We start from the raw sequence: 26,607 nt of genomic DNA, 5'->3' as shown, positions 1-26,607 counted from the left end.
ACTTTCCTTTTTAGCCACAAGATCCCATAATATGTCCCAAATTGTAAGACACATTGAAATGTAAGACATGTTGATAATCCCAATAACAAAACTTCTTTATATTAAAAAACAAAAGTACAATGTGTTATTGAGATATATTCAACTCAATGCTCCTTGAGCTTTCCCCTGCAGCTGCAGCTGGGGCCTCCATGGAGACCAGTCCCAGCCAAGCAGGCAGGGGCAGCTGGGAAATGAAGTCTGGCTGCTGGCTGGATCAGCTGTTTTGCCCTCCCCTCGTTAAGAAGGTTGCACAGCACCAAGTTGATATTTCAATCTGCCCAAAAGCAGTATCTTTTCCAATACCATCCTTATTCTAAACAGATAGAATTTGGATGGTTATAGCCGTTGAGGGGTTTTTTTGGTTTTTTTGTTCTTTTCTGTTTTTTACTTGTTACAGAAACTGCATGAGATAAGTAGAGTTAGGTAAGGTAATATAACCACACGGCCATTGTTTGTTTCAATGTTGCTAGTTAGAGCAGTGGTTTTCAAACTTTCTGAAGTCATGGAACCCTTTCATATCACTTCATGGAGCTGCACAACCCAGCCTGACAATGGCGATGCACCACCTTCCAGCTTTCTGCGCCATTACCCCCAATTTCTTTATGCATGAGCAACTGGTGCCTCCTGAATCTGGGGGGGCACCCACAAAAGCTGTTGGCCCTGTCAGGGTGGGGCACCAGCCCTGCCAACAGCATTGGTGTGGGCCATCAGGGAGGGCACTGGCCCCATTGGGCGGAGGGGGGGCATGTGCACCCCTGTGCACCCCTTACCAGTTGCCTATGTCTTTATGGACCCATGATGACCTATTGTTGAACTCCAGGGTTCTATGGAACATAGTTTGAAAACCACTGAATTAGAGCGTCAGACTCTGGATGTCCATGCCAGTGAATTCTAAAGTCTTCTCTGGCACATGAGGTAACCACATGCAAAGACTAGGTCTGCTAGGCACTATGGTAATACTAATAAATAAATATTACTAAATAAATAATATGGTGTGCTAATATGATGTTACATGATCATTTATTTCTGGTTAGATGGGTCTGATCCAGTGATCACAGTAAACTGTGGGAATCTTTCCACTGACTTCAGTGTACAGTAGGTAGGAACCTGTTGGGATTGTACTTTAGTAATTTCATCTTTCCTCACCATTTTGCATTTATTATTTTCACTGATAAAAATAGTTTAAAAGTACTTCAGTGACACAAATGTTGGCCCCAAATTCTGCAAAAAGCTAAACAATCTAATTATTGCACCGTCAAAATAAATACATTCTTTTCCTTTTTTCATTGTTTAAGCTAATGGTTATATGCTCCAGGAATAAGAATGATGGCACTGCCTGAGGAAGATGCCTCATAGTATCATGAATCTTGGCATGTTGATGCTCTTCTCAGGGTATTATAACCTCTACCTCTCTCCTGCCAAGAGGTTAGATAAGGAATAGGTATTCAAAAAAGGCACTGCTTCATTTTATTTCAACAGTTTTGATTTCAGTGCGTGTCTACACGTGCATTAATGTACTTTTCCTAATACATATTAAATTTAGTAACTCCAATGTGAGGTACTAAATAAATGTGCATCAGGCTGTCCTAATGCACAGTAGCAAAAGCACATGCTTTTTAAATGATGCTTAAATGCACAGTAGCCTACTTTACTGTGCATTAGCATATTTGCATGTTTTTTATGTGACACTTTAATGCACAGTAAAATAGGCTAGTGTGCATTAAACTGTACATGTAGACATGCCCAGTGCACAGTTATCTAGCTAAAAATATACATATGGAGATTCAAATCTGGTGCATATTTACATTGGTATAGAAGGTTACACATCATACAGGCTACGCATGTAATTTTCAGAAGATTCCTATTTCTAATCTACTTTTAGGTTTTTCAATTTTAGCATAGAGTTCCTTTCCTATTAAGGAGTTTGTACCTGCCACAATTTAAGCTTTAAAACAGTCTTTTTGAGTCACCAACCACAAAAAACCAGACTTCTTAAACCAGGAAAAACCTATTTTTCTACCTCTGATCATTCAAAAATAGCCCCATTGACTTTTTGTAAATCTTCATTACAAACCTCACTTGGGATACAGTTAGGTACATGATATTTCAGTCCCAAAGCAAAAGCTCTGAGAAATGTGTAAGTATCTAAAGATAGGATGGCAGAGCCAGCTCAGTATGAACTGTAGCATCCCCATAGAACTGTACTTTTCCGAGGTTAATTCTCATGGGCTCTACTATTATTTTCTAAAGGCCATGGAGGTAGCAGCCCTACAAAAGTATAAGCTTAGTGGTGATTTGTAATTGTGCGCTAAATCCTGACTTAGTACAGCACTTCATAAAAAACACAAATGAATGGGTAATAAAATAGCAAGTCCTTCAGGACATTCATCAGAGTGGCTTCCTGTTAATGTTCTCTGCCTCAGGTTTTGACAAGGTGATGGCCCTTTGAGTATGGAAGTTCTCAGGAACATCTACATGCCTTTCCAGCTATCATGGCTGATGTCCATCACTTACACGTTCACCTTGCTTGCTGTAAACTGAAATAGATTATTATCCAGACTGAGGAATTTTTTCAGAGAAACTAGTTCTGCCTCTTCGGTTCCTAAGCATATGTCATCTTGCCAAGATAATTAGCTGGTACATAGCCTTTCTGTCCTTTGGCTTCTGCTAACCACCATTCCTTATTGCCACTCAAGTCAGAAAACTGCAGTATCCGAACCCGCTGGTACTCTTGAAGACTCAGTTCCTGATCGCTTCTTGCTTGGAATGCATACACAGCATAGAAAGTCTGAAAAATGAAACAACCAACATAAAGAAAACTGGAATCCATACATATACCCATATTCTGTCCTATTTCAGTGTGGAAAATGTGCTACGTGGGCACACACAATATAAAACCCAGGTAAAACAAAATTGGCAATTACAAGTAAAGGGCACAAGGAAATCCCCCAGGAGAAAAAAAGCAAGCCCTTTATACCACCTAACATATGCTAAGCATAGTTGTTCAAAGGTACCTGGAGCCAAAGCTCCCTCATGGAGGGCAACCGGTTCCCAAGTCCCAGGTATTTAAAAGTAGCAGTGGTTACATTCTCAGCCTTAGGTGTTCTGTGAGGAACGCCTAGGGCTGAGGAACATATATTGCAACAATCTGACCTGGAGGTAATAATGTCATAGGTAACTTTGGGGAATTCCTTATAGGCCTGGTCATGACCTTGCCTGAGTAGCTAAAAACAGCACAAGGTTGAGCTAACTTCTTGAACAGGATCACACACTGTACTCTGTCAAGGTAAGGAAAGTGGCTGTATTCCCAGGAGTAGCTAAAGGCATTTTGCCTCCATGAAAATGGTGCAGTTTGTACTACTTTGTAGGGGATAAAAATATACTGGTCTGAAGGGGACAAAGGGAGAAGAGTTTGACTTATCATTTAAAACCGTGCATCAGGTGATCTGGTTTAACTGTTTTGCCTGCCTGCCCCTAACCTACAGCAAGTGAAGCTAACTGCAGAAATTTTCCTCGAGATGGGACAGGGAAAATTACTGCGGATTAACTTTGCATACTAGATAAAACCCTTATGTCCAATTCAGCTGTAATTCCCCTCCCTGCCTTTTAAAACAGTGTAACTGTTTCCCTAAAGCAGAGCAGTGCTTCACAGCTTAACTGAAATGTTCATCATTTCTTCACAGAAGGTGCAGTTATTCTAAATAATAGAAGAGGTAATAATATGGTTTGAATTCCCATGTATGTAGGAGTTTAATATAATTCTTTTGAAGCCAAAAAGTTACCCCTTTAAACTGTAAGCAGCAGACCACAGCTTTCGTATTCGGAATTAGAAAAAAAGTGAAGAATCAGACGGACAGATATATTGCATAATGCTTACATGTTGATCATCCATATCACGAAAACTATCTGTCCCTGTCCCATTAATGGTAGGCTTTTCAGATTGGCTGTGAGAAGATGAGCTGCTGTCACTCCTCTTATGTCCTGGGTTTTTTGTGCTGCTGTCATTGGGAAGCCGTGAAGAAACAAAAAGGCTGATGTTATCAAAATCATCATCACAGAAACTGTTCTCTGCAACATCCTTCTGCACCTTGGCTGGATTGTAGAGCTTCAGGAAGGAGGAATACACATACCCTTTAAGAACTAGATATCAGATGGAAAAAAACAACAAAAGCAAGCTAGTTCTTATGTTTCATAGTCATCCTTTGTGTTATAAGCTGTCAATAGGAGACACACAAACGAATGGGCCAGAATGAAAAAGAACATCAATAGCCCAAAGGGAAGCTGTTTTGGGGGTATTTGTGCAACGGACTTACTTCCTGTGTCAACAAGCCACCTGCTCGTACTTCCAAAGGGGTCCTTTTGCTCCACAACAGCCACCAGTTCCCCCTCATATAAATCAATATCAAATTCCTGTGTGGCATTGCATTTGCGCTTAGCTTGGTAAAGTGATTCTGCACCATATGTAGATAATAGCTTAGACCTGTGGCTTTCTGTTTGGCGTGGAGATTCAGGCTGAAAAGGAAAATAAACTAATTAATGTTCATTGGGAGTAATTCTGGGGCCATTGATGGAGAAACAGGTATTCACAAAAGAAGCTGATGTTTACTTAGTGTGACTGTAGCACAGATGTAAAAGAAATTTCATACTCATGAGCGTTTAGGTGCATAATTCCCCAGCCCGTGCACTCACGTTTGTGATCTGCATGTTTTCATCTGTTGTACTAATAGCTGAAAATTAAGAGCTAGATCTTTAGAAGAATTTAGAAGTCTACTTAATGTGATGCAGGCACTAAGCACCTTTAGAAATCTGCCCTATAGTCTCTGAATAATAAAATCTTTAACTGGATGTACAATGACTGAAACATAATTCAAACCTGGTACACAAATGGTGAGTTCATATAAATAACTCACTTTATAAGGCAGAAGCCATAAGATCAACAGTCTCTGTATTAACATGAAATTCTTGTATGAATATAAAATTACTTTGCTATGTAAAGGTATGATTCAGTTGCTATTATTATCATCATTATCATTATTGTGTTCCTACAGTTCTATCTATGCATTATAGATCAGATTGCATGTTAGGCATGTCTAAATTCTCTTGTTCCAGCTATAGAAAGCCATCACACACACTCACAAAACTTAAACATACCAAACATCAGAAGATTAAGGAATGCCATAAAATAAAGTATAGCTTGATGTATGGTTATGGGATGACCAGGACAGATTTGGTGAAAATCTAAGGATTGTACCATGAAAAAAATCAATGATTATGAAAAGACAGTAGAAAAATCACAAGAAGTCACTGGTCATTGTTTTGCAGTCTCTTCCCAGGGTGGAAGGAAGTCTCTTTCAGTTCCAAGTCAATGGATCAAGTTTGGATTGATTGCTTGGTGGCAGATTGGCATACTGTCCACTTCAGGACCAGATGAGAACCATGACAGGAAGCTTTGGCAAAAGCCATCATTCCACTGACAGAAGCATGACACTCACCAGAGAAGGGCCAGGTTTCTTCTTTTCAAAGCTGAGTTTTCTCTCAATGAAGGTGGTGGTGGTGTTATCTTTTACAAAATTCAGCTTTTGAACTTCTTCCATCACCTGATTCTGTACTCCAGAGATACTTGAGGAAGACAGCTAGAAATGGAGAGAGAGAGATTAGATCTCATATGGTAAGGACATAAGGCACAGCAGTTTTGGTCAAGTGGATCTAGTACTGGGAGTCAGGAAATCTGAGTTATTAATTATTGTTATTATGGTTTCCAGTCATGTCCATAATATGCAAGGCACTGGACAGACATAAACCAAGACATGCATCAAGGAGCTTACAACAATTGCTATTATGACCTATCTAGCCATAGAAATGACACTGGTTTAAGTATATCAGTCTAAAAACTGGCATATTTAAATTGATGTAACTTTGTGTGTGGACACTCCAGTATTAATTTAAAGGTAATTTCCTAAGTTTAGCTTGTGCCTGTAATGTTGATCTGTGGCTTTGGCACAGGCCTAAGCCTAAATGAAGGTGGGATGTAAATAGCAAAAAGCAAAAAAAAAAATCTATGGAGAAATCCCCAAGGAAAACAATGCCTGGTACAACCACTTCCCCAAAACCAGAGACAGGCCTTGCCTACAGGAGAAATTTGCACATGAAGTAGCCTTCTAGGCCATTGAATCCAACCCTATATGCTCATAGGCAACCATTTCTCCAAAGAGTCCATGTGACTGTCCACTTCAGTCCTTCTTGTATGCCATCCCCCACAGAACAACCTACAAAAAACCCTACAACATACCACAGGTAATGAACAAGGATGAGAAGGGTGCCATCAATACCTGGGTAAATTGCTCTCTTAATTTATGTAAGCTAAGCTAAAATAAGATAGTGGTATACTGAAATTAGTGTGTCCTTACTGAATTTCACACTATATACAGGACTTTACCAGCTGACTGCTGCAACTTCTTCAAGTGTTTTTTTTTCCAGGAAGACTCTATGATGCAATCCTACCCTTAATTTCTCATTTTTAGGCTGACAAAGACTGGAAAGTAGCCTGTTCATTTTTTGGAAGAAGGAACTCCAGTGCAAAACTCATCAATAGCCTATATCAGTTCCTAAGGAGTAGTGTGAATGTCCTTCATAGGGAAACTTGTTGAGACCTCAGTCAGCATAATGGTAATTAAAACAAAGGTCCATCAGTGGAGGGATGGAGAAGGGGATGATCAGCAGGACAGTAGTTGAAACATGGCTCCATTGTAGGGGGTAGGGGGTGTGCATGTGCGTTTGTGTATTCTGGGGGGAGCCTGCAGTTATGGGGACATGGTCAGGGCCCTGTTACTCAAGTAACTCATCTTTTCTTCGAAAAACACTGTCATCATTTCATACCCACCCCAACTTGGTCATTTCACTGAGATGGATGTGAGGATCCATATTTTAAAAAGCAAAGGTTACCACTATGTGTGGCTAGAAATTATTATTTGACTGATACATGTCCATGCAGCTCAGGTAAGGGTCTTGCTATAAAGGTAAAATGTTTTCCCTGTCTAAATGCACCTAAAAAGTATCAAAAGCACTGCTGTAGCTTACACGGTAGCCAGGACAGAAAGTCATTCCTCACAGACTCAGAGGCAGCTGCAGCTGATTTTTGTGACAGCATTTTCCCACCAATACTAATTCTAGCACAGTTCTACCAGTATTAGTAGCACTAGGGTTGCAAGTGTAGAAAGGGTTACAGCAGCAGGGTTGCACATGTAGAAAGAACAGCAGCAGAGTTCTTCCATTTCTGTTTTCTAAATCACTCAGAGCAGATCTGTGGGAATTAATATATAAGGAACTACATAGTTCCCTGTTTACTGTAGCGTTTCCTTCACTGCTACTCTTGGAGAAGCTAATGCAGTAGCACTTGAGTCCTCCCTAGTGGGAAAAAATGCCCATGGAAGACAAGGCTTCAGGGGGAAGGACAGTCTGAAAAAAAAATCAGACTGTGTTCAAGTAGAACATAGCCTGGATTGTCTAGATGTTTGTTTTAAGTATTTCCAGGTAAATTATACACAGGCCCTTAGATGACTTACTGGAACAAGCACCACCACAGCAGAATACAACTGTAGAGCTGTGCACATTATTTGTCTGAGGAGAGTGATGAAGCAATGCAGGCAGTTCACCACAATCTGCTTGGCTGCCTGGTTAAACACCTGAAGCTCTTCCACAAGCTGTGCATTGAGAGCTTCATACTCCTTCTTTGCCAGATCCAGCTCTTCTCCTGCTGACCTTTGAAGAGAGCTGTTGTAATCCAGCAACTTGTCATAACGCTTTTGGATCAGCTTCTGTGGCCCTGGAAATAAGGTCTGTAGACCTGACAGAGGGCTCAAAACCAGCTTGTCCAGTTGATCCACCTGGGAAGGAATACAAAGAGTCCAAGTAACACTTCATTCACACCTTCTTTCTCACCTGCTAATAGATGGTAACTGATCAGGACTGGTAGGACCCATATCCCATTAACAATCTTTTTATTGCACAAGGTATTATTATTATTATTATTATTATTATTATTATACTAAAGAAACAGGCAGAGGGAAGTTAAGTGATCATCCAAAGAGCTGGAATCTAAGGGTGTGTGCGCTTGTCTCTCAGTTCCCTGTCCAGCCACTAGATTAGTGTTGTAAAGCTCCATGGAGGCTGAGAAAGTGCATCCCATGATAGAGGGAAGGGTCATGCATTCCTAATCAAATGGCAGTCTTTCCTTTTGACTAAAACAAAACAGCCCTTATTAAGCAGTATAAATGCTTATGCAGATAGAAACCAACAATCTGATTTAAGTAAAAATCAGTATGTTAAAAGGTGGCTATTCTTGATTTTGACTTAACTAATGAAGTAGGCAGATGAACTAGGTACCTGAGGTAAAAGAGGGAGAAGATTTCCCGAGGATCTATTGCCCATGGTAACTGCCCAGGTGCAACAGCTAAGACCTAAACCTTGCTGTCTTAGCCTTTAGTCCAGCACTGGAATTTCTTTCCCCTTTTCTGAAGCATCCAAGACCAGCTATTCTGGAAAGACATTATGCATTGGATACGCTGGACCATTCTGATGATAAGAAATGATGGTGCCTGTGTCCCTTTATTCGCAGGATGAACTTTATTTATTTAAAGGATATTTTAAACTATGAGATTATGTTTAAGTATAGCATTTCCAAAGATGGAGGATGGTAGTTATTAGAACTATGAAGAGCCAACCCTTACGGTTTTGCGTTGGAATATATCTTATCCTTTAGCAATGGATTAGTGAAACTCCAACCACTAGCTTCTCTTCATCAGGCGGGGTGAACTGATCAATCAAAGCATTTGCTATTACTAAAGACAGTCCAGTTAGAGTTTCATGGAAGGGCCTGACTGCCTAAATTTTAGTAGGGGGTGGGAGATGCATAATTTCCCAAAGCTTTGAAGAAGTTTGTTTAGCTTGAAAAGATCTAGTACAGCCTGGAAACCTAGAAGTTCAAAATCCTGAAACTAGGGCTGTGCGAGGCTTTGGACAGAGCTTTGGATCCAGAGAAGTTTCGGATGCTTTGGGTCCAAATGGCACATCCAGGTCAAAGCCCTGGCTTCATTTGGCTTCCCAAAGTGGTTTGGAGCTTCCGAAGAGCTTCAGAGCTGCCTTGGAGATCCAGCCATAGGGTATAATGGGGAAAGAATAAAATATCTGTAACTTTGTTGTGTCTGATTTGGATGAAATTTTCAGGGTTGGTAGGCTCTGCAGAGAGGATGAAGCCTGCCAAGCTTCAAGAAGATTGGTGCAGGGGTTTGGGAGGAACAGCATCCCAAATTCCTGAAAGCAAAACTCATGTCACATCTAGGCATTACAACATAGCAGGGTGAAAACTGAAGGGATGGTAGCTCTTACTGAGGCTACAAAGCATGCCAAGTTTCAAGAAGATCAGTGCAGGCATTTGGGGGGAACTGCCCCTCAAGCTGCGGACAAGCAGAACTGGTGCCATGGGTGCTGTGGGACTGACTGTGGCTGTCTTGGGGTGGGCAGGAGAGACACAACCGCAGCTCTGGCTGCGATGCTGCTGTGTTACCAGATACCAGTCAATCAATCATGATTCACTCAGGAACCAGGAACTCAGGGACCATCTCAGTATACAGGACCTAGCTACTACATAATGACTCAACGAGCATCAATTAGCACCTACAAAACCAGGCTGAGGAGAGGAAAGAATCAATACAGACAATCAACTGCCCCAGGACAGACACAGTCTTGGCACAAGTTTTGCCTGTCAGCAGCTAGGGGTGCAGTGCCCCAGAACCCCCCCTGCACCTATCTCCTCCACAGCTGGCAGGCATGGCGGATGTGGCCTCAGCAGGGGCCACCTTCCCTGCAGCTGTCACCCCGCTGTGCCTTAACACACACAGTATCACCCATGACACAAGTTTTGCTTGTCCGCAGCTTGAGGTGCAGTTCCCCCCAACCCCCTGCACCTATCTCCTTGAAACCTGGCAGGCTTTGTGGCCTCAGTAAGAGCTACCAGCCCTGCAGTTTTCACCCCCCTATGGCGTAACACAGCCGTGACATGAGTTTGGCTTTCAAGAATTTGGGGTATAATTCCCCCCAAACCCCTGCACCAATATTCTTGAAACTTGGCAGGTTTTATACTCTTAGCAGAGGCTACCATCCCTGCATGTTTCATCCAAATCAGACAAAAAACAACAAAGTTATAGATATTTCATTGATTCCCCATTATACCCTATGGCCGTATCTCTGAGGCGGCTCTGAAACTTCGGAGCCACTTCGGCCGGATCGGATCGCTGCCATCTCGCACAGGCCTACCTGAAACCAGCTTAAATGTTATGAGATTTAAGTAAACAATTTTGGGATTGGGGTCATATTCATATTTTCAGTCTTTTCTCTGCAACTGTGAGGGACAGAAACTGCCCTTAAAAGAAATAGCTGAGTTCCTTATATTTTCATGATTCCAGGAGCTGAGGGTTTAAGAAAATATCAAATATTACAACACTCCAGATAAAATCAGGAGAGCTGCAATGCTCCTGGTTTCAGCAGAGGCCTGTTTCAATTCTAGAAAATTTATTCTTATCTGGGCTCAGGCTTGTAAGAGGCAAAGCCAGTATGAAACTTTAGCCTTTCGTCAGAAATTTAGGTTGAAGGGAAACATTCTCCAGCCCTTTGGGGCAGCTGCATTGTTATTAAGTTAACCTAGCAATTGTACATGATTTAATTCAGAAAAATAATTGAAATAATATATTTCTCCATAGTTTAATGGACTCATAAGGGGTTATTTTTTTAAGTGTTGAGTCTATGACACTTAGTTTACACATGCTGATAGTTGCATGATATGATCATATTTCACAAACTCACAAAGCTTTTATAAGGGTTTCCGGTGTTACTCAGCCTTTCTGAATAGTCATTTTCTTCGTCGCTTTTGTCATGTAAAATATCTTGAAGTTCACTTATACTCTGTGCAGCTAGAAGCATGGAGTCCTAAAAAAGAATAAGGTCAAAATATTAAAATAAATTGATCATTTGCTTTAATTTTAATACAACGTATTTATTAATTCAGAGTGCCACAATATTCCTAGAATCATAGCTTTTTTCTCTCTCTGGCACCTATTCCACCCTGAATCAAAACGTGACTGTGTTCTATTATATATTTTCCCTTGTTTTATTCCAAATTTTTCGAAGAATAGGGTTACCACCATTCACCTCAGACAATTGGTATGCTAATAAATCTCACCATTGGAGTTAAGTCAAAAACCATTAAATTAGTTTTTGTGGAAACAGCCAGTGCAAGATCCATGCACTTTTTTGGTGGTATCCTTTAGTGAGACCTAAGTGGGGCTGGGCCTCTGCACAGGAGGATTTCACCCTTCGTGTAGTATCCCCTCAGAATATGGTATCATGAACACTGCTGCCCCAAGGAATTAAAATCCACACAGTCTACAGGCAACAGCTGTCAGGTAAACTTAAGGGTCATGGCACGTTTACCAAGTTGGCTGAAACTTTGTGAAGCTTCTATAGACTAAAAACTGCCTTTCCCTATATCATATGTCAGTCAAAGTCAGCTAGTACAGCCCTTTATTTTTAATGGCCCTTGTGGCCTCTGCTAAGTTGACAATTCAGGCCAGAGGGAGAGAAAGCTCACTGAACAAATTGGGAATGAAAGAGTGAAGAAACCAATAGCTATCTGGAACCCTGTGATGATCATAAAGGTGCTCCTGAACATAGTCAAATCATTACAAAAGAATAAGTCCAGTGTTGCCAACTCTTACGATTTTTGGTATGTTCTTAAAGTCTACACTTCGGGAATGTGAAAACCTTAGCTCTTTCTAAGCTAAGTTTTTATCTATCTATCTATCTATCTATCTATCTATCTATCATATATGAAAGAGCCAAGTTTTTCACATTCTTGAAGCTCAGACTTTAAGAACAATGCCAAAAACCATGTGTTGGCAATACTGAAAGTCCAATGGAAAAGGCTTTATTTCAAGAAAAATCCATTGAAGCACACAGGAGCTAAAGGAAGACATCATCTACCTCAGTATATTTTTCAGGACCTTCTAATTCATGTAGCTGCAACCTGAATAGTTTGGGCAGTGTAATGAGGACTAATTGAAACCACCTGCTACTCAACTACAGTGCAAGGTGTGACCCTTGTGGAGTCATGATGTGCTTCAACATAATGATTGTGCCCAAGTCAACTTTCTTCTCTCCCCTGCTTTCCACACAACCACTAGTGAGACTTCCTGTGTAATAAACAGAGTGATATAGAATCCCAGTTTCATAGGCTCTTTGCTGTTAACCCCCCAAATGCAGTGGGAATGTAACATTAGGTTGTACAGGGGTCTATTATAGGATTTTTTCATTTGATATTAGATAATACTGCCAGACGTGTATTAAGGTGGGTGTGTATGTGGTTTTGTGTGTGTGCATGCATTCTTATGGGTGCAGTCATGATATACTCACTTGTAGATGTTGTAGAGAAAGTGAAATATTCTTCACACAGAATTTCACAGTTTTTTCTAAACATCTAAATAGTTTTTCCTCCTTATTAAAAGTTTGGTCTCTCACCTAAAATAGATATTTCCACAATTTTTAGGACAGCAATAAATAGTTTGGTTAGCAAAATGTAGGTCCATAAAAATGTGAACAAAGTACTTCAGGAACTCTTCCAAAGCTACCTCCCATGATCAGATTTTAAAACAAATAAATCCCAAGGTACTAAAATATGCATGATAGTGATTCTGATATTTTGATTTTAGCAGAGCATCAAGATAGCCTGGCATTACTTTAGTGTAGGTGCTTCTACATTTATCAATAATTCTTTTATATATATATACTTACATTTTGGAAGGAAATAGTGAAAACAAAAGCTGTCTTTTCATATCACAGCATTGCTTCTTCCAGTGCTCATTAATATAGAGAATGTGCAGCTTTTACTGATGCAGAACCATAGAGCAGGCAGTGCTATGGTTTCTGCACAGTGCCAGGATTTGTACATATTATAGTCACACTGCTCAGAAAAGGAGTGGTTTGTATATAAAGAAACCCTGAAAAGATGTTTAAAAGGTTTTCTTTTCTACTTGCTTTGTACCTTAGAAAGATGAAAAATGTCAAGGCTGGTCTTCACTAGTTTTGTTGCAGGAGTCTTTGCAGGTCTACAAAAAGTGAATCATGAGCTTGCTTTGCCTTTAATTGAAGAGGATAGACTCCTGAGTCTTTAACAAAAGCATCTTATTTCCAAACTGATTCTCACGTGTTTTAAGTTAAAAAAATTGAATAAAACCGAACAGAAATCAGGAAGTTTTAATAGAATGAATAAAACAAGAATTTCCCCTCTCAGTCAGGTTTTACTACATGCTTATTTCTGATGTCATCATCTTGTTGGTCTTCCAGTATGCCAGAGTTTTCAAATAAAAAAAGTAGATTCTCAATTTTCTAATGTAATTATCAAAAAACCGCAAAAAATGGGGGGTGGGGGTTGTATATGTATATTAGGAGGCAGAAATAAGAAAAGGCACAAACCTTCAGGTCACATTTAATAAGGCAAATGTCCAGGAATAAGCAGCTAGAAAAAGTTTCTGAGGTTCAGTTTTCAAAAGCACCTAGCTCAATTAGTAGGCTAATTCCCCTTGGTTTTCATAGAGAAATTTAGACTTCTAAATGTTTGCGACTCTTTGAAAGTGAAACTTGGGGCCTAACTGACTTTGCTTTTGAAAATTTTATCTTGATAAACAATCACATCATTACAACAATGATAAAACAGAGTAGGGGGTTTAATTATTTGCATACTTGGGGAGCAGAGGGGCAAGTGCTGGAGATGGTCAGGGTGGCCAGTATTACCTGCCCAGGGGGCTCAAAGACTCAGGCCACTGCTGCCATGTCACTTTCTACAGCAGCTGCTATAATGATGCAGTATCCCTAAACCCAGCTGTTGTTGCAGTGGAAAAGACTTCCCAGGGCGCTGCCATTTCAGCACCCCTTCTAAGTCAGCACATGTTGCTGGTGCCCTGCTCACTTACCCATAGTTACACTGGGGTTACATAGTCTAACCTGCAAACTTGAACTGATTTGGAGGTGGATAGACATTCCCTTTTCATTCCAGAAATGCAGGCACATACCCGCAGTGGCTCAGGCTAGAAGCTGGGGGGTAGTAGAGCAGCCCTCCCTTCCCTTCCATAGTGCTGAGCTGAAGGGGTTTGTGGTCAGGCCCCAGAAGGACGCTTTGATTAGTGAGGGGTATCCCTTCCTCCAGCAGCCCAGCAGGGAGTTGATAACATAGCGTATCACCCCTAGCTCAGTGTTTATCAGCCCATTAAGAAACACAAAAGCTTCTCTCATTAGTTCAAGCTCTTCTAAAAACTTTTTCCAAGGAAGGAATGGAAGGACATTACCAGCTACCTGTTGATTAGCTCCTAAAAGCCCTAAGCCGACACTGTGCTGTCTGCCTTTGTCCTGTCTGCCACAGTATGGACTTTAGCCAGAATGTGGTATGCTAGCTAATGCTGAGAGGTGTCTGTATAAGGCAGAGGGGAGAGGGGAATCCATGCTTCGGCAGAGTGGTGAGGGGGAGGGAGGGAGCAGGAGGAAGCCAGACAGATGCCCTGTACATGCAATATCTACCAGAGTTGCAGCCAGGGAGCAGAAGGGACGAGCCAGCAGAGAGCCCCGCCCAACCCAGAGAGCATGCCAGGATGCCAGGGGACTCTGATTTAACTTAAACCAGGAAGGAATCTGGGACAGACATTACATAAACTGGTTTGACCCAAATCAGTTAAATCTGACACTACATTCAACCAGGTTTATCTCAAACCAGTTTCAGCCATTTTCAAACTGGTTTATGTGCACTGAGCATCTGTTCTATCACAGGCTTAAACTAGTTTCTGATCACTTAAACCAGTTTATGTATAATGTCTGTCCCTAGCCATAAAGTCCTCTTTCTCTCTGCTGTGGAACACAGGAAAGGATACTAAAAAATTCCAAACAAGTAATATCATGATACCTATTTTCAAAACATTGTCATTAAAAATTCAGTAGAAAAGCAGAATTGAACTATCAATACAAGCTTTCAAACAGATATGACTACACACCTGACGTTCTCCTCTTGTCAAAAGTTTCAGATGGCTAGTAACCCTTTTGGATTTCTTGCTGATGGAGTGAATATTCAGCCTTGAAAACTTCTCTTTAAGAGATTCATCTTCATCATTCTTCTTATACTTCAGCACTGCAGATAGAAAATTTCACAGCACTAATAATCTGTATTTACCAGGCTCTTACACATCCTGTTTTCTAATATGAAGCCATCTGTAACCATATACTTTGATGATGTCACTTTCTGTAATATGGTATGAAAATGACTGAGATGATGAACACTTCATTAGTATCATTGTTAACATAGGAAAAAGGTAGGAAAGTTAAGACTTCGACATGGCGGGTCTGTAAGAAATAGCTTTATTATTATGTGCTAATTATTAGTAATATTTAGAATTGCATCACTAATGCTGCTATGTTAACAAGCTACAATCATTTTTACACTTTTGGAAATGAAAACTTTGTGATCTTGTCTCGGTGTTTGGTTTTAAACTTGAAACCACAATGCAGTTCTTATATCAGTTACACCTTCTCATAACCCAGTCTGTTTTATAGCTCAACTAGAGCCAGAAAACGGCATCTTTGATAACATCAGATGAGTTGAACCCCCCACCCATAACAAGCCAGTCTATGAACCCACTTATTGAGGAGAGTAATGTACATTCTTTCCTACCTAAATCTTTCCTCCTTTTTAGTTCATTGATGTTCACGTTAATGTCTTTCACAGCAGCAAGGGCACCTTGCAGTGCCTTGTGATCTGGGTGGGAAGCAGGAGTTGAATTCAAGAGCTCACAGAGTAACAAGGGATATTTCATCACACGCTGTATAGGTTTGATCATCAGGGATCCCATGTCCATCAAATTTGGTTTTCCTCTATAATTAAACAAACAGATTTTTCCTGTATGGTACAATGTACTGAAGAAACATAATGTATTATTCCTATCTGGTCAACAAAGCTGATACTGCTTACATTTTGCAGTTGAGGTTTTAACTACTGAAAATACTGAAATTATGGCCCAGTTTTATACTGAGTGACACAGATGCAATTCCCATTTAAGTCAAAGATGAGATGCATTTAACAGGATGTCTGGCTTCCTGTAACTGTAACCAGTTCAGACTTTGTAGACTCCTCATTCTGGTGCCTTAATATCAAAGGTACATCAAAGCAGAGTCTTGTATTCACTTATTGGTGTATACCTTATACCACCTTTCATAGCTCCTCTGAGGTTGCCATTATGACCACAGTCATTTGATATCTTCTTAATCACCACATTTTGGTGGTAATTTTTTGGATTGGACTACAGTTCATAAAAGGTGAATTTCAAAGGGATTCAAAATTTAATCTGGGCAGACTTCCATAATGATGATATTTACCTCAATCTTAATAGGACAGGGCAAGCCCTATTCAACAGCTAATGTGTGGGTGTCCACACCATGGCATCAGGAGCTCAGAACGACATCCCTCTCCCTGCTTCCTGGGGCTTGACACCCTCCAACTCTCTTTCATTCTCCCACGCAGGGCACCAAAAATGCTAGTTATACCTCTAATCCAGATTATCCAGATCTCTTGACTTTCTCCTATCATGCTCTTTCCTTTCCCACATGTTACCTCCACCAAGTGACAAATGTTCTAAAACCATGATCCCATCACTTTTTGAAGGTCTGTTTAAGGAATTATTTTGTTTCTTTTTACCTGTCTTTGGGTAGAAGGGCCTCTGCTCATAAGAGTGTTCTCAGAAAAAAAATCCTGGACAAAATGGGTAACTTTACTACAACCAAGGTACAAACTTCTGGGGAAGGATTTCCATGAAATACCTTGTCCATCTTGTAGGTTTGCATTTGCAAGCAAGGAGCAAGCTATGGTTAATAAGGTGAAGGAGAATGGTAAGAGTAAGGCAGCTCTTCATAATAGAAACACAAGGCTGTATGTTTACTGCATCCTAAAAAAGGAGCTTATGGAAGGAAAAATAATGATTCCTGAGGTTAGATGTGTGAGGTTATATGCTAGGTGAACCAGAATGTCTGAACAGGAAAAGAGAATGAGAGAATGGAAAACAGAGGGGAAGTGTGAAAACAAGGAAACACCATACAAAATGTGCAGAAAGATCTTTGCATCCTCCTATAAAATTGCTGCAACACTTCTTACTGCTGACTAATTAATGATTCAGATGCTTTGCAGAAGAGGTATCTGCATATTTAAGCCATCTCTCATGTGCAGGCACTAACTGTAAAGTGTCCAGCATGCCAAAAAGAAGTTTTAACAATAAATCCTTTTAAAGCTTTTGAGTGTCCTTGAGCCTTCTCATTGTTTCTGTTCTTCTGCCCCCACGCTCCCCACATATCCTATATATAGAGAGATGTTTTTCTTTCCTCTGGCGTCTGGCAGCAGTAATAAAGAAAATCTTAAATTGTTATTGTTTTCCCTGAAAAGCCCCATGAATGCAAATCTTTAAAAGCTGTCTCATGAATGGAAAAAATCTTCAAGTGTCTTCTCTTTATATGGCTGCTCTTTGGACAGCTGCCTGAGTGATAAACAGCCCTCTGTTCGTATATCTGCATGACACAGTCTAGCAATATGGTTTGAAAGATAGGAAGTTTGTTATGAGATAATGACTCCCTGGGGCACAAAATGCCACAAAGTTCAACTCATCTTATTCTACCCAGTGAGATTATCTGATGATAACCACCCTCCATAGATTAGTACTCTTTCTAATATACCCCTTTAGAATACTTTGTAGCCAATCAGAGCACGGCCTTGCCACACAACTTAAACAGATGTGTAATGACTTGTGACATCTATTGTGCAGAAAATTAAGTTGATAATTCATTTGTAATGCTACTTCAGCCACCCAGTCTTATCATGAATTTAGTAAGTATTTTAGTGCCATAAGTAGCTGCACTAATCTCATTGCAAATCATTACTGTAGCTTTGCAGTCAAGTAAACACAGCTGGCTTAACTGTAGCGGGTTTCACTGCACGCACTCTACCCTAGATGCAATGCAATAAAGTCAAACACCAGAAAAACCCCTACGTCTAAATAGTTAGTTGGTAAACCATGAAAAGATAGGCAGTTGAATCTTTAGTCTGGGTCTCATTCTTTATTTCATAGATAGTTTCCTTGTGGATTCAATGTCACTTTAAAATTGACAGTTCTGTTACTGTGTATATGTGTCATAATATTATGTTAACATTATTATTTTTAGTGTGTAGATTCACCTTTTAACAATATATATAGGACAAATGATTCTTTATGAATCACATTCTGTTCTCACTCAGACCTGCCAAAGTGTCCAGAAAACTTGGCCCTATTTTCTTGGTACCTGGGGTAACCCATCCAACGGATACAATTTGGTCTATTAAGCAGGCATTTCCTTGTTAGACTAGAAGGTTAAGCATTCTGTAATCTGAAAGTTCCAGTACTACCAAATATGCTTTTAGATAAACATCGTTGTACTTTTTCATTCAGGTTAAACCAGTTATGAAGGGCAGTCAAGGATGAAGAGGCAAAAGATCCTACTGACTTAATCTTTTCATCTTTGTGGCCATTTGCTGCAAGCTAAGGGTTCGAGGATGTTTTAGGCACAAATCTAAGAAAAGTGAGAATGCCCCAAGAGAAGGTATTCCCAGGGCTCTCCACTATTCAAGGGGCAACATTCCTTTGTACTCTTGAGGCTCCTGCTACACATTACCAATATTATGCAATTAACCCATTAATCGCACAATAAATTTAGACCAGCCACACATGCAAAGTAAGACTAGCCACAAGGGCAAAATAATTATTACGCAATTAACTGGTTAATCATGCAATAGACTTGGATCAGCCACATGTGCAAAGTAATTATCACACCATGAAAATGACCACTGATCCAACCAGCTACAAAGCTGGTGCTTGAAAATGTGAAACAGTTCTATATTTCTAACCAGCTTTAATTTGAACATGTAGCAGGGCCCATAAGAGGTAACTGCTTATCAGAGATGATCATAACAGGGCACAAGGCCTGGGGCAAATCAGCCTGTGTGGGGCCCAGACACAAAGAAGCCAGCAAAGGTGGCAGCGGGGGGGGCGGGGGGTGGCGAGCAGCTGGATGCAAAGCTGGTGGCACTGCAGAGTCAAAGCTGGTGGCAGCACAGAGTCACCAGTACTCAGTAGCCCTGCAGAAGGAGCTGTGGCCACTCCACCTGGATCCGTGGGGCCCGGAGCAGTCTCCCTGATTCGCTTATCCCCCCCCAGGGATGGCCTTGCTTACATATCCTTTAAATGCAGGTAGAGATTCACAATCTAGTATTTTGAAGGAGAAAAATGTGTGCTAATTTCAGATAGGGCAGTGCAAGTCAGTGCAGTTGTTAATGCTGTTCATATATACACAAACAATGTTGCCATGTCAGGTGTTTTTAATCAATATGCTCCTGATATTTCAGGGTTCTCCCAAGGTATATCTATATACCCAGTCCCCATCACTCTTAGCAAGAAACGTGCTTGGCCATGTTTTGCCTACCCGCTCCCACTTGTATAAGCCAAACTGGAAATGTGATGGAGAAACCACTCTGGGGCCGCTGTTCACTTCTGTCTCCAGTGTGCTTGAGAGGAGCATGGGAAACAGCCCAGGAACAGCTTTAATGCTGTACTTCTGAATTTTACACATGTAAGTAGGTAGGCAAAGTATGTGTGGTCATGTTCCTCCAAGAATGCACCAAAGATACAGTGTAGGCATATCCTTAGCTCCCAGCTCCTGGAGTCATGAGCATATGTGAGAATTTCAGTTAGAAAGAGGACATTTTTATTTGTAGAAAAAAATCTTGAAAATATGCACTATAAAGATAAAAAATACAAAAGTCAATTGCCCAGTCCACCCAAAGTTTATGTATTTAAGTTTCATCTTTTTGAAGCTAGCATCAATTTTTGGGAATCCTGCCCGACCTTACTGGCAGGGCTGACCATATGACATCCAAGTGCACACACAGTCATATGTCTGGGGTTTGTTTTCTTAAATGACACTTTAATTTAGTATTTCTTCTCTTTCAAGTTTTTGCCCACTCTTTTAGGTACTTCAAGAGTTTATCGATCTTTATAACTATCCTTCTTCTGTATGTTAATATTGTTGTCTAGAATTGTAAATTTAAATGTATTGGTTCATTTATATCTTCCTTACGACCCTCTTCATGAGTACCTTCAGAACCAATGATGGCCCTGCGCATCTTTAAAACCTATAGTTTAGAAATCTTCCCTCCTTTATTGCTTTACTTATGGGAGAAGAAACAGTCATAATCTTGGAAACAATTTCATCTTAGAATCTGATATGAGTCAAGCAGGTTCACAAAGCCCTGATGAGTGCTATTTTAAGACAGTCTAGAAGGGCTGTGTGTCTAGAGTTAAAATCTCTAGTCTTTAAATCTTTCCTGGTCTAGTCTTGGATTTCAAAGGCCAGCACTGTTTTTTGAGAAGCACTCATTAGAACAGCAGGAGTTTGTGAGCATATCTTTTATGAAGGAAGGTGATTATAGCAGGCTCCAAAAGAACAGGGAACCAGATTAACCAGCTTCATAAACCAGAAGTTTAAAAACAGGCTGCAAAGATGGCACAATAGTCATTAGAAAACCGAACAGATTTGGAGAAATTAAGACTGAAAGTCTTTATTGCCCATGTCTGGAAGAAATCTATTTCTTGTCACTGCACAGGATTGACTGGGTTGCTAAAACAGTGCCTTTGTTCTGAATGGTTCTAAACATGGCTTTCAGCATTTTTCTATATGAAAATAAGTTGTCTTTTAATAAAAAGAGACAGTACTTTATTTCTAAAAAGCAACAATATCTACTAAATGGCATGATACTTACTGTTTCTCGTATATTTTTCTGCAAGAAGAGAAAACAAAACAAATATTAGTTTCTTCATAAGGAAAATTATGCTGACCATGGTCAGGTTCACTGATACGCTTCACTGCAGCAATGCAGCTGTAACTGGCCAGTTAAGCTAGTTTTATGGCTGCTCTGTGTCCTGAAATTGCACAAAGCAGCCAGAGGGTACCAGCAAATAAAGCCCTACATCTTCCGGAAACGACAGCTCTTAATGGGAAAGGACTCTAATGAACCAGACTTTGGTTATAAGGCCCAACCTTTGCATATATAGTTTTACATGAGTGAGTTCAGGACACTGTGCTAGTAGTAATTAATGATAAGTCCTAACTACAAAATAACTCATCAATAAAAGAAAATGAAAATAGTTGGGTTGCATATACATCCCCTCTATTTAACTAGAAATACCAGTAACATTTTTAAAAAGAATAAACACTGGTACGGTTCAGTCTTTTTTAAATACAGGGTCAGTTAAAACAGGGACGGGCAATTATTTCGGGCAGAGGGCCACTTACTGAGTTTTGGCAAGCCATTGAGGGCTGCATGACAGGGATCCAGGGGCAGTTAAATATTAATCTTCTAAATTTTTTAGGGGCCCTGTGGGCCAGATAGATTGGCCGGCCGGGCCACATTTTGCCCGCCCCTGGTTAAGAGGTCTACTCACTGAAAAATTCTTTTTATAAGTTACATGTCAGGTTAAGGTTTTCCAAAGTCAAATACTTGTTACTTTATCATAGGTGACGCATGGAGGGAAACAGGGGGCACGTGCCCCCTGAGATTTTTATGGCAATGACAGAACGGCTGCAGCCCTGCTGGAGCCAGGGGCTGGCAGCAGTGGGGCAGCAGCAGAGCTATTTCTGCCCTGACAGTGGGGCATGGGGGCTGCATGGCAGCACTTGAGTTGGCAGTGGTGGTAGTGGCAGTGGCATTGCAGAGTTGTGCCTCCCCCACTGTCAACACTTACACTTCATTTATGAACTTCATACAGCAAGAAGCAAGCAGGCTGTGCTGGTGGGTTGGAAACAAACATACCCATGTGTACATTGTCAAAGAATACTTGAATAAAGATATGATTAAACTTAGAGATGGAATTTGACTGCTGGACAATGTGATATGTTTACAAGAACACTGGAATTAGAAATTTAGCATCCTTCCATACCTGACTTCTCTGTTGTCAAATGCCAGGCAATTCCCCACCAGCACTATCATCCACTTTTTTTCTGCCAGCGCACCCGCAAGCCCTATCACCCACTCTTGGCTAACAGCATCAGGGCAGTGGTGCTCCCACTACAGTTCTGTAATGCTAGCACTGTGCATACATCTGCCCCTTAAGTGACCAAGCATCTTCAGTCTACAAATAAAGCAGATCATTTCCAACATCATTTAATTTATGCCAAAATAATTCCCTTGGCTAAACTAATATACAGTATCACCTACAAGTATAGCCATTGTTGGAATATAGGGGCGCCTATATATGAGCGGTGAGGCTGCTCTGATGTGCTGTAATTACATCAGCAATAGTTAATCCTTTTGAATCCTAGGTCATTTATACATGTGCTCTGGGAGTTGGGGGTGTGCTTTAATTAGAGTGGCCCTAAGTGCCCAGAGCATCAAGTATATCAGTGGCTCCATGCTTAAAAATGGCAGTGGACGCACTTTATCAGAAGCTTGTCAAAAACACTTTAATTAAAGCACCCCTGCTGCCATTTTTCAGCGCAGAGTCACTGATACACAAGATGCATGAGATGCTCCAGGCACTTTAATTAGAGTGGCTCTTGGAGTTGCTCTAATTAAAGCATTCATCCCTCCCCACCACCACTCCCGGAGCATGTGTATAAATGCCCTAAGATTCTAAAGGATTAACTATGGCTGATGTCTCTAAGACAGTTGTCTCTATGTTCCCTGGAATTTCTGGCATGTTGAAACTCCTTTCCAGTCAGCTGGAGGAATGAGAGACTGGTCAAGGGTAATGAAATGTGATTAGCTTTGCACAGATTTGCAGCTCACATAAGAGTCCTGATATGGAACTGGGCTAACATAAAGCTTAGTTAAGTATGGACAGCCCCTTCAGTAACTGGGACCCAGTTTCAGTCTTGTTTTATTTGGTAAGGCTTTGCCAACCAAGTTTTTTTAAAGAAGTGACATTTTTTAACAATAACTGTTGTGGGCACCCTGATGCATTATATCCTAGGGTGGGATATCTGTATCTTAGATGGGAGGAACTCTGCTTGCCTTTTGGGCCTGTGCTTTAAGGTAACGACAGGTCAGCTGAGCTTGGCTATACATTTTGGTTGTGTATGTTCAGCTCATTTTTACTAACATTTCTGGCACTTGCTGAAGTGGACATATGTTCTGCCTGCCACCTCTATGCACTGATAAAAAAAACCCCCAAACACAATGCAATGTATGCAGTGACTATTTTCTTGGTTTCCCTAAAACCCCCAAACACAATGCAACGTATGCAGTGACTATTTTCTTGGTTTCCCTAAAAAAGTTTAAAGGTTAACCACAAAACAACAGCATGAAGAAAGGCTTCACTGGGTGCATCTACACAAGATGTTTACTTCAGAGTAGACTAATTAGCTCTGCAGTAAACATAATCACATGTACACATGTGGCCCTATTAGGCTGCAGGAAACTTATTACCTATGGGTAGTACTTGTAAGTACTTACATTTACAAGTACTACCCTGCTGCCTAGTTTTTATTTCACAGTACATGTAGATGTTTATGTGGCTGACTGGAGCACAAGGATGCTTTGATGCAGGGACTGCTTGCCAGCTAGTCCTGCACTGGAGCACCCTCGTGCCCCTGCCAGCCCTTCCCAGCATATTGAGCTGGGTTGGAGCAGCCCTGGGCTGGCAGACTGACTTCCCTGGGCCTTCATGAATGTGCTATGCTCCAGGCTTTCATCAACTTGCTGCAGTCCCAGGAGCATGTGTAAACATGGCGCCAGGGAGTTATAAACTCCAACACAATAAGCAATGTTTATTGATTCACCTTAATAGCCCATGTTGGTGCACCCATTGTGCCATAAGTTAGAGTCACTTGCAGCTATGAAAAATTTAGCAAAGCTTTGAATGGCTTACATTTTTCAGCTGTGATATCACAGAACAGGAATTTTCTTACTGGTTATCAGTGGTTACATGTAGGGGATGTGTGGGGGTGCATGTGCACCCCCTGAGAGCACTGATGCACCCCCTGACCAGCTGTACTTGCCATTTAGGTGATGGGCAGGGGGAGCAGGTGGGAGCGCCAGTGCCTCCCACCGCCAGCCCAGACTGGGGAGCGCAGCGCCATTGCGTTCCTAGAAGTGGCCACAGCCACTTCTAGAAGTGGTCGCAGCGATTGGCCGTCTCTTGATCGGCCAGCCATGCGGGACCCCCCTACCCTGGTTAGCGAGATTGGCCATGGGGGGACCTGCCCCTGGGTTGCTGGAGGGGGCACATGCCCCTCCTGACTAAGGCAGCACCAGTCACCCATGCTGGTTATATCAACTAGGATTCAAGAGCCAACATGCAATCTTGCATGTCTGTGTACACATGGACTCTACCTTTCATCCATATTTTCTTCCACCTTCCCTGGCCTCAGCAATAGAGATAGGTGAGTGATGGTAACAGCTTCCACTGATTATCTGGGAAAGAATATAGTAAGGTGGCCTTAGGGATGCGCCTGACCTTCCTTTAGCTTTCAACCCTGAGTTTATTTGGAAATCTGTTTCTTTCAGTTTTCAGGTAAGGGCATCTGCAACAGGGTGGTCTGGCAGGCAGCCCTGTTGAACAGGCCCAGCTGTGGGCATTTAGATAATGAGGGAGTATCCTGCTAGTAGCTTAAAAACTCCAGAGAGGGCAGCAGGAGCCACCTGGGTGAATAAGTAGTTTGCAGGCAGGAGGTAACTAGAACCCAAGTAAGTCTACTACCAGACTGGGGCTGTGCTATTATATTGGGCCAGGGCTAAAAGGCCCCTCCTACTGCCTGGAGAAGGGTTAAAGACTTCCAGTTACTGCTTTATTTGTCTGTTTGGTGCAAGGACTGTGGTTTTGTATTTAAAGGGAGCAAAGTCAGGCGGTAAGGCCGAAGGCTTATCAACCCGCTTAGTACAACTTTTCCCTTAATAGGCAATCCATTAGTTAGAGACTTTGAAGTACCTCCCACAGATGTCTCCAGCAATGCCTACTCAAAGAAAATAAATTTCTATTGGCATGCTCTGTTTTGACAGTCCTGCACTATGTTTTGGGGAAAGGGAATTTGGAGACTGGGATACTGGTGTTCTGTCCCAACAGCTAACACGGATTCATTTCAGAGATAGGAGCTGTTATCCCCCTTCCTCTCCAACCATGAATGGGACATCTCAGAATTACTGGATATGGAAGAGGTGGAACTGAGCAAATTCACTGCCATCCAAACCACCCCAGCATGTGATTTCTAATGTCTACAATGCAGCCTATCCAATACTGCAGTCAGTTCAAATCCCCACGGTCTGAAAAAGCTGTAAGGATATAGGAAAACCAATAGGCTGTCAGAGAAAACAAATGGTTATGTGGTATGATATTTTAATTCCAGTGTATGGCGCATTCCCATTTGACAGAATTGCTGGAAATAGGGGCAGGGTGTGGTGGGGGCTGGGCAGGATCTTATCCATGTCTGACTTTATGATGCTGCAATTTTCTGCCAGTGTGGGGCACTGAAGCTCAGGGAACAGAAACCTTCCTTGTGCTATTTTTGGCCATCTTCGAGAGAAGGAAATCTAATCATGGCCTCTGGCTTGTCATCTTTTCATGAAAGCCGCATAAGCCAGAGCTCCCAGCAAGCCTCATAAACCTCTGGATTTACAGGGGACCTTTCATCTCCATCCATTTAAAATGTTCCCTGCCAGGCAGCTGACTATGGACGGAAATCATCATTTGAAAAGATCTTACTTTAAGGACTGTACACAGTGTCTTAAATGCTGCTTCAGTTCTTCATCCTTTTCATAGGATTCCAGCATGGTGTGTGCCTCGTCGTGGTGATAGCAATATATTTTATATGTGTCTTCTAGTGGGCCTTTAATCTGCAAGAACACTTCCCCTGTTAAAGAGAAAAACAAAGTGTGTCAGGCCAGACAACAGCATCTCAGAAGGAGTTTTATTATTCCACAACATTAGTCATGAGCTAAAAAGGCCAGTTCCTACTTTACTTTGCTCAGAAACTACCTTGTGTGTTTATGTGCATTATTTATTAAATGCATCTCCCGGTTGCTCATTTTTCTTGTAGCTGGGCACCATTATATTAGTATGAAAGAACAAAAATTCCCTCAGGAAAAAGGATGAAATGCTCCCCCCTGCTTGTCTCCCAGCTTAATGCCTCTTACAAGGAAACCAAACTGGATGATTTAGCTCTTTAAGGAAAAAATGGTGTTGTGTGTGGGCTTGCAGGGGGAAGGACTATAAGCATGTTAATTTTCCCTTTGACATTTTTTTCAGCTGCTTATAAACCTAAATGGGTTATAACGGGAATAATGACTCCCGCTTCCTGTTAGTCCAGTGGTTTTTTTTCTTATCATCTGTTGTGCAGAGCAGCATGGCAATAACAATTGAGGCCCAGGATAGAGTTTCTCTTCACATCACTGAGAACCAAAAAAAAAAAAAAAAA

At 41.2% G+C, this 26,607-nt stretch overlaps 1 protein-coding gene across 1 annotated transcript in view; it reads right to left on the bottom strand.

Moving 5' to 3' along the window:
- Positions 1 to 1,739: 1,739 nt before the first annotated feature.
- ARHGEF38 (Rho guanine nucleotide exchange factor 38) overlaps positions 1,740 to 26,607 on the bottom strand; it is a 50,516-nt gene continuing 25,648 nt past the window's right edge. Inside the window, exons 4-14 of the mRNA XM_019521923.1 lie at positions 25,896 to 26,043; positions 20,960 to 20,977; positions 15,800 to 15,999; positions 15,126 to 15,259; positions 12,502 to 12,606; positions 10,897 to 11,019; positions 7,602 to 7,922; positions 5,532 to 5,672; positions 4,353 to 4,551; positions 3,917 to 4,179; positions 1,740 to 2,827 (exon numbers count right to left, since the gene is read on the bottom strand). Coding sequence (XP_019377468.1) covers positions 2,642 to 2,827; positions 3,917 to 4,179; positions 4,353 to 4,551; positions 5,532 to 5,672; positions 7,602 to 7,922; positions 10,897 to 11,019; positions 12,502 to 12,606; positions 15,126 to 15,259; positions 15,800 to 15,999; positions 20,960 to 20,977; positions 25,896 to 26,043 — 1,838 coding nt within the window. The 3' untranslated portion in view covers positions 1,740 to 2,641. The remainder of the gene's footprint in view (positions 2,828 to 3,916; positions 4,180 to 4,352; positions 4,552 to 5,531; positions 5,673 to 7,601; positions 7,923 to 10,896; positions 11,020 to 12,501; positions 12,607 to 15,125; positions 15,260 to 15,799; positions 16,000 to 20,959; positions 20,978 to 25,895; positions 26,044 to 26,607) is intronic.

Source organism: Gavialis gangeticus, unplaced genomic scaffold (genome assembly GCF_001723915.1).
Source record: "Gavialis gangeticus isolate Ggan-Ray unplaced genomic scaffold, GavGan_comp1, whole genome shotgun sequence".
Classification (NCBI taxonomy): Eukaryota; Metazoa; Chordata; order Crocodylia; family Gavialidae; genus Gavialis; species Gavialis gangeticus.
The sequence above is the reverse complement of the archived record's forward strand: the minus strand, read 5'-3'. Positions and strand labels throughout refer to the sequence as shown.